This window comes from Canis lupus, chromosome 1 (assembly GCF_003254725.2).
Source record: "Canis lupus dingo isolate Sandy chromosome 1, ASM325472v2, whole genome shotgun sequence".
Classification (NCBI taxonomy): Eukaryota; Metazoa; Chordata; class Mammalia; order Carnivora; family Canidae; genus Canis; species Canis lupus.
In genome coordinates, this window is record NC_064243.1 from 67,997,215 (window position 1) to 68,010,742 (window position 13,528).

A 13,528-nucleotide genomic window follows, 5' to 3' on the forward strand; every position below is an offset into this window, starting at 1 on the left:
ATTTCTTCTATGAAACACGAATAACGTTTCCTAGCTTTCACATCTTTTTAGCCTATTGAATCCAAACATTTAGTGTTTCACATCTAACCCAACACTGATTTCAGAAGGAATCTTTGCGAGGTGCCTGGGTGGCTCAGTTAAAGGTCCAGGTCTTGGTTTCAGCTCAGATCATGATCTCATGGGTCATGAGATCGAGGCCCTTGGAGGGCCCCCCTGAGAGCCTCTCCCTCTGCCCGCTCCGCACCCCATGGGCTGTCTGTCTCTTGTACTTTCTCTTTCTAAAATAGATCAAAAAATGGGGAAAAAAAAAACTCTGTTACCTGGAATCCACCGTCTCTGTTCTATGGCAACACAGAATAATGGCTTTGTGGAATTGGAAAAACAATTGGAGCAACCGTAAACAGAAATGCCAAATTATTGATAGTTACTATTGCTGATTGAAATATGTATAAAATGGGTAAGAAAGCCCATTCTTTCAAGCTAAATACCTGGGAGGTGGGGGAGGGGCAGGGGGAGGGGAACATCTTAAAATGAAAATCCTATTTGAAAATGTTTTGATCATTGAATGTGAGATCCTTTCAACATGATCGGAAGAACTGCGCAAGAACAGGCAGTTATCTTTCTGGTTATGTTTTTTAGTTTGTTTGGGGGGAAAAGAAACTGGTCGGTGTCCAGTTACCGTCTACTTCATCGTTGTATTGCAGTAACAGTTTTAAAGTCACCATTGCACGTCTGCTTTGGATCCATCCCTTTGTGAAGTGTAGCACTTAGGGGTGGCAGGGAAATGCAGCATCTGCTCTCCTTCCCTTCCTCTCCCCTCAGCAGAAATGGGTTTATCAACAAGTCACAAGTTCAAACTGCTGCTTTTCTTTAAAGCCAGAAAATGCTGAATCCATTCAGAATTAATGCAAATGTTTCAGAACTGGGTTTCTGATGTTCATAAATACATTTCCTTATTAGATGAGAATGTGTGACCATTGGTGTCAGTGGGAGGATATTACTTTCAAAAAGAGGACAGAAGTATAGTCCAGAATCTCTTGTTGCGTTAGGAAAACTAGAGAACTCTTTTGGAAGAGTTGGAAGATGCAGGGGGGAGAGTACTTTGGAGAAGATACAATCAAGGTATCTCACAGTATATTAAACGAAAAATTTGAATAAGAAAGAAAGAAAAGGAAAGGAGAAGAAAAAAAAAAGAGCCTAAGCCAAAATAGTCAGGGAGGACTTCACAGAGAAGGTCAAGTGGGTACTGACTCTTTAAGGCTGCATTTATTTTGGATAATTGGAGAAGAGTTGCAGTAGTACAAACAAAAGCTCTTTTGGGGAGTGTTTGTAGAAAAAGAGACAGTTAGAATGGTAAAAAAAAAAAAAAAGTTGGCAAGATTTGGTAGGTAATTGCTTAATCATTTATTGATCGTTCATCCAATACTTGCTATCAGTTAGTATCACACCAGGAGCTGTGTATTAAGTGATGAGCAAAACAGGCCCAATTCCTGCTCTCTGACAGCTTACCCTTCCTCCAGGGAGGTAGCCAATAAGTAGGGGAGCCATAAGTAATTCTAAAACGCATGGTAACTATGATGAACATGTTCCATGGAAAGTGGCCTAGAAATGGCCACACCCAGAGGGGACACTGATGCTGAAAGATGACAGACGATGAGGATCTGAAAGGACAGAGGAGAAGTTCATTCCAGGCAAAGGCAGCAGGATCCGAGAAGGGCCTAAGGAGGAAAGAGGTTGGCCTAGTTCATGCACCACACGGACTCCAGGGAGGCTGACTGCGTAGGGCCTTAGTGATCACTCTTTCAGCTTGGTTCTTACCATGGGTCATGGAGAATTCCTGACATCCAACCGTTGAAGTGCTCATATAATCCATACCCAGTTTGTTGATGATGACACTTTACACATTATTGTATAAATTAATTAAGGAAGAAGAATGAAAGGCAGCCGGTGGGATTGTGACCATCCAGAATTTAAAAGAGACGGGGTATCAATACACATTTATTTTAAAAAATTAGATGCTTTCAACTGTGAACCAGAATTGGTAGCCTTCATGGTGTGAATATGTAACATACGATCTTTTAGGAATATAATCGATAAGGTGTTGATAAATTAGTAATATAGATAAGGATTGATAAAGCAAAGAATAAATTTTAAGTTTGAATCATAACGTGCAGCTTCTGTGTGATAATGCAGTGCTGCTAATTCATGACTCATTAAGATATTAAAACTAACCGTAACGTAGATGAAGTCCCTTAGTATCATCTGTGATGGTGAAAATAGGAGTGAGATTATAGAGTCCAGTCAAGTCCAGGCCAGACAAACATCTGTGACAGAGTCGAAGGCCAACATCTTAAGCAGCTGACTTTAGTGATGCCAAAGTAACATTTAAAAAGCTATGTGAAAAAATAAAAAAAAGCTACGTGCATGTGTATATGCATGTGGTGCATATGTGTAAAACGTCACGTGACCTATTGATTGGCACCCTCCGGATAATTATGTCTATTTACCACACACTGCAAAGAGGGATTTTTTTGACTTCTAGTGGATCTTATCCTTTCATCCTTCTGTTTGTGATGGTAACACTCATAAGTTGAGACATAAGTCGATGATAGTTGGACCTTATATTCTTACCTTTTAGGTAAACCCTTGAAAACGGTCATGACTTAACTCTTCTACTGCACCCTGGGAAACACAAAATGCAGGATAATTTCTATAGCATCTCTTGCCATGTTCTGTATTGCCCATTTAGTTCTATTTTAATTTCTACTTAAAATCCACTTATGTATAAAAAAAATTAGAATCTCTGGGCATGTCTACAATGCAAACACTCTGGTACAAGATTATAGAGCATTAATACTCTGCCAATTTGGACCTTTTCAAATTATTTTAAGGCAGTTTGCGATTCTTTGATTCATTATCTGTAATTAGATTAGCCCTATCTTTTTAGTAAAAAAAGAAGTGATATTTATTAGCATATGCATATGCATATGCATAGAAAAATGAACTATAAACCTATTTCTAAACCTTAGAGTATCTTTTAGGAAACTTTGAATGTCGCCTCTGCCATTTTTACTTGACTAAATACAACATGTCTTCCCTACGGACACATTAAGTGGATCCCTTTGTGTCGCGTGGCACCTTCACTGCGAATGAAGGTGCACATGTACGGGGATATTCTTTGGGAGGTGAGGCTATTTGTGGCGTTCTGTTTTGCTGATGGTGATGGATGGTACTATGATTAACAGCCGTCTTTTCTGGTGATGACATATGGGGAAAGTTAGCATTTCTTCTTCTTTAACGTTTTACTGGCATCTTTAGAGTGTTATAAAACAAGCATTTACTACTGAGTAGCTAAGCATTTCTCTCTCTTTGTTTCTTTAATTAACGTATTGATCTAGACTGCATCTATAGGATCAAGCTTATTGAGACAGACGGCCTGAGCCTCCTCAGGAGATCATTGCTCTGCTCCACACTTTTTCAGTAAATAAAATATGGACAAAACTGTAACATGTGGAAGCCTAAGAATCCATTAAAGACTTTTGGCAACTGTGCCTTAAAGTTACTTCAAAAATAATTGTGTTTTATCACTTCTTCTATGTCATTGTATATAGCAGGGGTTTTAAAAAGACCAAATACAGCTCTCTGATTTCCATTTAATGCAAGAAGTAATAAAGTTTAATTGTATACTTGAGCACGGGGTGTCATTTCCAGTATATCTGATCAATAATTCATCGATTGCCTTTGGCTCAGAGTTATATTTGAAAGAAAATGTAGCCAGTGGGAGCTTATCTAGCTGTAGCTTCATCATCTCAATTAATTATGCTTTTCCTGCATTTGGATCATTAGGCTACCAAAGTGACAGCAGATGGCGAGCAAACTGGACAGGATGCTGAGAGGACCAACAGGAGAGCAGACTCCTTAGGAGAATTCATTAAGGAGCTTGCCCAGGATGCAGAAGGTATTAGAATCATTTAATTTAATCATTATGTCTCCCACCAGAAAAATAGAAAAAGGGATTACACAGGATTGGAATTTCTCTAGTAAGAAATGACATTTCTCAACCTGAGGGTCGGGTTTTGAAAAGTATTTTGGTTGGGATATTCAAGGGCATTCTCTGCTGAGCATCTACAGTCTACAGTGTTAAATTAGGGGCCACAGTCCGTGAATTAGTAATTATGGGGGCAGAGTCATGGTAAATTGAGTACAGTTCCTTAGGAATGCTTTCATTTTTAAGGAATGGCTATTATGATTAAACTAATGGGCAACTTATGCTTTGCCATTGTTTGTATTCAAAATTATTCAAAAAATTGTTAAATTTTTTAAAGCTAATGTTATCATCCTGCTCAGTACATTAAAGCAGCACTTTAATTTCTCAAAATGGCTTTTAAAATACTTGGTGCTGTTTTTAATGAACATCTGTTGCTTGGGGTTTGGATTTGCTATCTTACCAGAGGCTTCAGTGCATTTAGTTCCTAATTCTCTAGGAATTAGTTCTTGGCATCTACCAATTCTCTACTGAGAATCAAAGTGGAAGCCAGTTGGGGGCTAAACCACAGGTTAAGAACTCTTATAGGAAACACGGAAAACAGCAACAACAACAAAACCCAAGATCTTAAGTATCTATTATTATACAAGAAACATACACGCATGTTTAGAAAGTAAGAAAAATGCTTCAGCTTTTTTTCTTTAGAAAATAAAATATTTTTATTGCTGTACAGTGCTATGTATTTTAGACATTTTACTTGGAAATATAGCCAAATAAATCAGGACATGAGATAATGTTCAAGGCAGATCCTAACAGGGAATTCTTAGGAATCCCTGGCCAAGAAGAGACAGAGACTCCCAAAGATTTCCCCGCTGCAAGGAGCAACAGAGTTTTAATCTGAAGCAAAACATGTCAGGATCTGAAACAGAAGTTACACGTACCAGAAAATTCGTGATTAACTCATTATGGTTTATCCTCTGCTCACTGGAGTTTTTGCGCTTTCCCTGGTTTTATTTTATTAATGCAACTTGAGGTGTTCTCCATCCCGCAGTCCTTCTACCCCACACATATAAAAAACAAAAAAAAAATCCCATTGCAAGTGAGACAGTTTCCCTCTGCCTGGATCCATGAAGGCCTGTCAATGCTTACAGCCTATCCTGGAAGCTTATTTTGAAATCATTTCAATCAAACATTCATGCATAAGAATAAATGCTTGTGCATGGTCTCAATAGGCTCCAACATCAGCCCTGCTCATTTGTTTCCTCTGCGTTGTGCCCACCACCCGGGCTGTGCAAAGGCACCAGCAGGGGCAGGTGGAAATGAGATCTAGGCCAGGTTTGCTCATCACCCACTGTCCATCCATCTGAGGGGTCGCCCATTCCCTAAGCTGTGCATCAGGCAGGCAGTCTGGTTGTGTCTGTCCAGATGGGACAGTGCTTTGCTGATTCACATGAAGAACCCCGTGGGGTAGCCGTGATCCCGTACGTGGGAGAAATGTGCACCCTCCTCCCTTTTTCCAGCAGGTACTAATGTAAATGACCACAAGTATGATAAGCACAGCCCTTTAGAAAAGAACTTTGACAAAACTAGTCCAACTATCGAAATTTCCTGAATGTTTAAATTGGAATATGCAAGAGGTAAACCAAATCCTGACTGAGGCGTTTATATGGTACTGCAAGTCTTGGCGGTTCAGGAGATTTTTTTTTTTTTTTAAATAAAGGAAATTCACCAAAAGCCTTAAGTAGGTCATATATCCACACCCATTTTGTCTCTTATAATTATACCAATTGGGGATAATATCAGTACTTTTAGTTTTATTAGTGACAATAAATTGCTGTGGGAAAAGTACATGTGTTAGCCCAGCATTTGTCTATTTCAGTTTTATTTTTAGGGAGATGCAGCACCTTACTCCCCATCTTCCATCCTAAGTCATGGTCTCTTCCTGCATAATCAAGGTCTCTTAATCCAAGGCATTCTTATCTCACTATTAAGTTTTAAAATCTACTTTGCTGTGACTTCTGATTAGATCACAAATATGCTATATTTTATTCCATGAACTATTAGAATTAATGATTGAATATATATAAACATGTATATATATATATATATATATATATAAAACAACCCATATATAGATATACATGTGTGTGTATATATATGATGTATTAGCATATGTACCAACATATATTAGGACTGAATAAATGCTAGACACCTTCTTTCCTATTTCTCAGGTCACAGTAGTATTTGTCATTCATGATGAATTTACCCATCAGAGGATATATTTTTTTTAGGCTCAGTAGGAAAAACAACTTTGTTTCTCCTGAGGAATTAATGTATTTATATGTTACAGATACTGTGTACTTAGGTATCCCTTTTTTATCTGCTGCTATGCTCTGGCTCCTGAGATACCGTCTATTAATATGTCTTCTGATTTACATTATTTTTTATCTTTAGTCCATCTCCTTTTATGTTAATTTTATCTTATTTTAAAGATATTTCAAAACTACTTAAAATTCCCTTTGAAATAAAGGAGAAATATATAAGTAAATTTAAGAGATATATTAATGTTACAATTATCCTCAATCCTATTGAAGATGGACTGAACCCACAGTGGATATCTTTGAATAAGAGACTTAACAACACATTCATCTTTAGTTTTAAAATATTCAGAGAATTTCCAAATTCCATATGTAGAAGCAGAAGAGCAATCACATCTCTTCTATTAAAATGATGCCTTGCTTTCTCAACACAGTATCATTTTGCTAAAGCGGCTGGTGTGTGCCTTAATAATTTCTTCTAGTTGTTTCCATAATTATTTTCATTTAAAAGAAAGGATACATATGCTCCAAAAGGTCCAGGCATCCCTTTCTTTTCCTTTCCTCTCTCTTACATCATTCTTTTTCCAGCAAGCTCTTCTCTGCAGAAGTTTGGTTTTGAGAAGAGACCACAAGTGAGGCTGCATCTCTCAGCATTACCCCCTTACAACCACCTAGACTCAGGACCTAATGTCCATCAAATTTCAAAAAATATCTCTCGTCAAAGCTCAGTATATATTCACTTAATGAAAGAAAAGCATACACCTTTGACGAGTTGAGAAGTGGGATTTATGAATGCAAAGGAGGTCAGGGATTAGTTACATAATACAGTTAGTCAAAGTCAACATACAGACAGGCCAAAGCAGGAGAGGTGCCATAAGGGGAACCAAATCTACCACCTTTCCTGAAATCTAAGAAGTATAAACCATACATTTAATCGTTGGCATGTTCTGGCATAGTTCTCGCAGAGTCTGCTGGATCAAGGAGCTTTCCTTCATCAGGCCATGGTCACTGTGGTTCCTTGACAAACACCCCGCAGCCTAGGTGATAACTTAGCAACGGTGGGGGTGGAATCTTGAGAAGGTTCTTTGGTGTATGTCAAAGTAGGAGGGCTAAGTATTGGCCAAGAAAGAGCCACCCTCACTAACTCCTAGGAATATGGCCCCTGAGCAATAATTTCTGCCACAGGGCTAGGAATGGCCATATTAGTTCTTTAAAAGAGTTGATTCAAATTGTTCTGCAGGTTAAACTATGGCTGTTAGAATAAGGTGTTGACAGCAGCAGCTTTCTAACTAAACACCTTAATCACGAAAAGAGAATTCAAAAGATATATTTTGGAAAGGGTAAAATTAAAGATTGAAACCCGATTCCTTCTGCTAAACCATGATTTTCAAACTCTAGCATACAGCATGAAGCCCCCAAGGGCCTGTTAAAACACAGATTCCTGGTCCCCTTGGGCCCAGAATTTTTAACTCAGTAGGTCTGGGTCAGGGCCTGAGAATCTCCGTTTCTAGTCAGTTCCTGGGGTGAAACCAGTGCCGCTTGCTTAGAGACCACATCTCAGAACTGCTGTGCAAACTCGCCATGTCACACCTGTCGTGGCTGCTCTGTTTGGCCTCTGTCCACCTGTTCCAGGGACCCTGACTACTACCCTTGGGATAGCTCCAGCCAGTGCCAATCGGGACAGTTTTTCCGAGAATAGAAGTGAATTTTCAGGATCCTTTACATCCTAAAGACGTCTTAGAATCTAGCGTTGAATGGGATGAGCACTGGGTGTTATTCTATATGTTGGCAAATTGAACACCAATTAAAAAAATAATAATAATCTAATGTTGAATAGTAGAAAATGCCTCTTAGCCAATCCTCATCCTGGGGATGTTCCCAGGTGATAGTACAGAAGTCAGGGTTTGGTGCACAAGAGTCTGAGAAAACATCTCCCTTCAACCTGTTATGTTAATGTGCCATAGAACACACTCCGGGACAAGTCGGCCTAAAACTAGAACCGCATAAATGTTTCAACCCCCCAGTTTTTCAGACTTTTATCTGACATGGGATTCTTTTACCAAATGAAACCAGAACACTAACCTATGAAATAGATGCTTGATAGGACTGACATCACTGGTGAATGCCTGAAGCACCTAGAAAGGCCTAAGATTCTGAAGGGCACAGTCCGAAACTTTATTCAATGCACAGTAAACACAGGCCCTTCCAGTGGGTGTTGTTGCTAGAAGGTGGCTTTGGGCCTTAAGCTATGACCCGCATCCCAAGACCAGTGCTTCCTGCCTCATTCCCTCAAACAAATGAATATAGGCTGTGTGGACGTAGGAGGGTAGGTCTGTTTGCAGAGATCTCATCACCGACGGGCTTTGGACTCAGAAGGTGATTGTGTCTCTCAGCAGTGCTGACCTTGTGCTTTCATCTCCCGAGGGCTACGTGACATGCCTCACGGTTTGCCTCTCACCTGAAGAAGGTCTGAGCCATTTCCTTACTTGCATTTTTCTTCCTTGCGATGCAGAAACGTCATACTTGAATTACCGTGACCCCCGAAAGAAATATAGTTGGAGGGATATGTCACCTTTCCCTTCTTGTTACGGATTGACTGGCTCTCTGTTCCCAGCGGAACGCCCATGGCAGGTGGTGGGGGAAGAGCAGATGCTTGGTGCCATTTTTGCATGTGGCACTTGCGTCTACTGACTTACAAAATTTGTTCTACCCCCTGCAGCTGTGAATGAAAAAGCCGTAAGACTAAATGAAACTCTAGGAACTCAAGACAAGGCCTTTGAGAGAAATTTGCAAGCGCTTCAGAAAGAGATTGACCAGATGATGACAGAACTGAGGAGGAGAAATCTAGATAAGCAGAAGGAAGTTGCTGAAGATGAGCTGGTGTAAGTCGGTGCTTTATTATTTTTTTCATCTAATAAAATGAGCTTTCCAAATGGCTGTTTGTAGTTTTCTAAAATTTTTATCACCCTTATGAATAGAAGATACTTTGTTGCATATTTTTCACTTGGTTATGATTTATCCTGCTCTAAAGTGGATTAAAAGCATATTTTTGCCTATATTTAAGTAATCAGATAATTTATCTTTTCGGTACTGTCCCTTCCATAATGGGGCTAATGGACTTGCTTTATTAATTGCCTATGTTAGGGACCTCTAAACCATCAATAGCTTTTTGTTGTTGTTGTTTTAATAAAAATATCTCTGGATGAATAAAGCTATGAATTCAGCAGTCTACTCTGCGCATTTTGTCATTTTAGGAGATGCTGAATAGAAGGTCATCAAATAATAAATGCCTCACTCATACTTTGAAATTAGGGCTGAAAATTTGAGGCTGGGAAGAGCAATTGTGATTTTACTAATGCAAATGACCTCTGTGACTACACACTCAATTGAAAAAAAAAAGATGCTTATATTTATATTTATAGTCAGTTAACTTCAAAGTGATGGTGCTATTAATACTTAAATAATATATGCTAAACCAACAATATCAGCACCACCTGAGAACTTGTTAAACATACAAATTGCTAAAACCCACCCCAGACCTCCTGACTCGAGAGATGTGGGGTTGGGGCCCAGCGATCTGTTTTTATGAGCAGTCTGGGGGATCATGATGCCTGTTAGTTTGAGAACTACCATTTTCCAAGTGTTTTGTCTTTCTTAAAGGCTTAGAATACTATTACTGTAGGAAAACCCTAAATTAAACCCAGGAAACTCCCAGATCACTCAGCTGAGAGAAGAAAGAAAAATATATCAGTATCATGATATTATATTAGCACGCCAGTAACATAGTGCTTTTCACGATTTCTAACCAAATATAGCAATGTTTATACCTTATATTCAGAGTAACAGAGAAAACGTATCACTATGGTGAATCGGGGGGCTTTTCTTTTTTGGTATGTGAAGTGAATCGTAAAATTTATTTCATCTGTCAGGTTATGAGAACAACATGACTCTTTCCAAATTGAAAATGCTATATTACTAATGCATTATAAATGGGCGTATTTTTTGTGCTTCAATATATTAATTATAAGTGGCCTTGCCAGTTTTCGGGTATCCGTTTTCATCCCGATTTAGTACATAGTCTGCTTTAAATATTGTCTTATTTTCCCGCTCTTGTAATGCTAGCATCTCTTTGTAACACAGTTTAATACCAATAAACCATGAGGCAGTGACAAGGGCTTATTACTATCACTTGCAGAGCCGCAGAAGGCCTTCTGAAGAAGGTGAAGAAGCTATTTGGAGAGTCCCGAGGAAAGAACGAGGAAATGGAGAAGAATCTCCAAGCGACGCTGGCCGACTACAAAGACAAAGTTGATGATGCTTGGGACCTGTTGAGAGAAGCCATGGACAAAATCAGAGAGGCTAATCGCTTGTCTGCAGTAAACCAGAAAAACATGACCGCTTTAGAAGTGAGTCGTAGAGATTCTCGTCTGAATCTCTAGGGACAGGGTGGTGGGTTGGGGGTTGAACATGGCTGCATGAGTCGAGTTGATGTGTGTCCAAATCAAGAACAACTCTGAAAGGAGCCTTCTAAAACGTAGAACAGGGCGTTTGGTCCTTAAAAAAAAAAATCAATGACCATTGCCATAGAATCAGATAAAATTTAGATTACACAATATCGAAGATTCTAAGGGGACACAATGGGAGTCAAGGGACCTTGATCTTAATGACAACTGTGTCACCTTCTAGAAAGACATCTTGAGCAAGTCAACAGACGTCTCTGAGCCTTAATCTTCAAACTACAGAATGAGTGCAGTTTTATGCCAAGCACCTCTGTGCCACCTCTGAGTCCTGACCTCCTGCGACCCTGTAACCCATCACCGTTGTTTAGGCACGTAGCTGCCACAGGTCACAAGAGGGCCGAGCATTTCCTAATGGAATCTGGCACCTTGAGAGTCCAGGGCTTGAGGAGATTTGGGTTCTCTTTTCCTCTGCAGTGTGTTCTGTGCAAATGGTATTTTAAAGAGACTGTCGTGAACGGATCAAGTCTCAGTCATTTTTCCCTCTTTCTCCTCACAGACAAGAGATAATTCTCTCCTACAGAAATGATGGGCAGCCTTTGCCTTTTGCAGACAGCTGACGAGCCAGCACTAGCATGGATTCTTCTTTCCCTTCCCTCCTCCCCCATCCCTCCCTTTTTCTTCTTTCTTTCCTTCGTTTCTTTCCTTAATACTTAATGGGACAAACTGAGTGCTTGCCCCAAGAGAAAATTCAGCACGTAGGACGGTATAACCTATATTTGGTATTTAAACAACAGCAGCAGTTTCTCCCCAGAAACACACCTCCCTTTGCTGTTTGCAGAGTATTTGACTCCAACAGGTCTGAAGAGGGAAGCGGCCCTCTGTCGCTTCTGCTGTATGATGTCACCTTTGGCTGTAGATGAACAGCCTCTGGCCTGTATTGTGCCTCCGGAAATGTGTGTGGAATGGCAGCTGAAGACAACAAATCTGGATTTCTTTTCCTCTGTTCATTTTTTTCCATTTTCCTTAGATTAAAAAATAACAGGAGGGGTTAAATTTTTTAAAGATTTTATTTATTCATTTGTGATAGAGCAAGAGAGAGAGAGTACAAGCTTGGGGGGGCAGGTGGGCAGAGGGAGAGTGAGAAGACTGCCTGCTGAGCAGGGGCCCCCGACGTGGATTCGATCCCAGCACCCCGGGGTCATGACCAGAGCCAAAGGCAGACGCTCCACCACGGAGCCACCAGGCGCCCCAAGGAATTAATTTCTTTAAGTATTTTTCTTCTGGTCCCCCTCTTGAGATGTATCTGCCACAGATCCAGGATAATCAGAGGCAACAACATGAAGAAAGACTCAGAATGTCCCCGAATTGTAATCTGGGGACCCCACCCCGAGGCTCTGTCTTCTCCAGCTTGCACCCCGAGAGCTATCAGGTTGGCTACGGCAGGGTTGGCTTTGGGAAGCAGAGATGATCACGTTTGCTTCGCAGAGCACCTGGGGCTCGGCTGGGCTCCACCGCTGGCTCCCCGCATTTGTCCTTGTCGCTGTGATGGGAGGTTGAGGAGCCCCCTTTTCTCTCAACTGAGGGATCTCATCTTAACCAGTTTGGCATCTACGCACGTGCTGGCAGGATTGCAGCAAGTGCCACCCGTCACCTCCCCAGCGCCCACATATGATTCAACTTCTGGGCGACACTCATGGTGTGCCTTCCCTGGGGGGCGCCTCTCTGTTTTATGGCAACAGTTTAAGAAATTAAAATCACCTGCGTGGAAGGACAGCATAATAAGCATTCGGGAAGTATTTAAGGAAGAGTTCTAGGGGCGCAGGAAGTGGCCCTTTCGTGGCTCCTTCCTTCCAGTGATGTCTAAATCCAGGAGCCATCCTCTGGGCAGCCCGGACAGGCCTGGAGCTCATGTGGTCACATTGCCATTCTACACGGTCCCTTCAGCATTTTTGCTTTATGTGTCACGCTAACTACAGGCTTGTTCAACGCTCACTGCAAGAAATCGATGCACCGAGGCAACTAACAGGAGCAAGGCACAGCTCACCTGGTGGCCAGGGCTTCCTACGCTGATCCCAGGATCCTGCTACACCCACCAACCCAGCCAAAGGCTGGTTCCCTGAGCTCCTCCCCGGAGTGTCAAGCTGCCGATCCCGGCTGCAGCCCAGGGGCCACATTCTAAAGCTCCCCCGAGGGTGCCCCCATGTGCATACTGGTTGGAGAGCCAGGGCTACAGCTCATTATTCAATCAGATGGATCCGATGGATTTTATTTATTTATTTATTTATTTATTTATTTATTTAATCCGATGGATTTTAAATAGGTGACTGCACTGGCCTGTGCTCACAAGGAAGGTGCTACCCTGAAGACCGAGTCAAGTGTCACTGGTTTATTTTAGGGAGACAAAGATATATTTTTGACTAAAAACACTTACCGAGCCCCTACTAAGTTCAAGAAATGTGCACAAACACAAAAAATTGATTGTCTCAGACCCTGGTCCTCATGGTGCGGTCCTTGGAACAGCAACGCAAGCACCAACTAGGAACTTGTTTTTAAAAAAAAAATGCAAACTCTTGAGCCCTGCCCCAAACCTATCAACTCAGAAACTGGAAGTGGAGCCCAGTAACGTGTATTTTAAAAATCCCTCCGGTGATTCAGATGTGGCCTTCAGTTTGAGAACCACTGGCATAAAGAAGAAAACAGCGTCTCTGATGACTTCAAGTGACTTGTACTTAGTGGGAGGGACACAGAACTAAGTCACTCTGTGT

At 41.0% G+C, this 13,528-nt stretch overlaps 1 protein-coding gene and 1 long non-coding RNA gene across 5 annotated transcripts in view; one reads left to right on the plus strand and one right to left on the minus strand.

Annotated features, from left to right (window-relative positions):
* LOC112644555 (uncharacterized) overlaps positions 1-7,370 on the minus strand; it is a 36,820-nt gene extending 29,450 nt beyond the window's left edge. The window contains exons 1-2 of one of the 2 annotated variants that reach the window (XR_003126492.3): positions 7,232-7,370; positions 2,632-2,682 (exon numbers count right to left, since the gene is read on the minus strand). This is a non-coding gene — a long non-coding RNA (uncharacterized LOC112644555). The remainder of the gene's footprint in view (positions 1-2,631; positions 2,683-7,231) is intronic. The other variant, XR_003126491.3, reaches the window with a different exon arrangement.
* The window catches only part of LAMA2 (laminin subunit alpha 2), a 583,497-nt gene that overhangs the window by 451,154 nt on the left and 118,815 nt on the right, over positions 1-13,528 (plus strand). For all 3 annotated transcript variants that reach the window (XM_049115400.1, XM_049115407.1, XM_049115415.1), the window contains 3 exons: positions 3,847-3,958; positions 9,023-9,185; positions 10,499-10,709. In XM_049115400.1, coding sequence (XP_048971357.1) covers positions 3,847-3,958; positions 9,023-9,185; positions 10,499-10,709 — 486 coding nt within the window. The remainder of the gene's footprint in view (positions 1-3,846; positions 3,959-9,022; positions 9,186-10,498; positions 10,710-13,528) is intronic.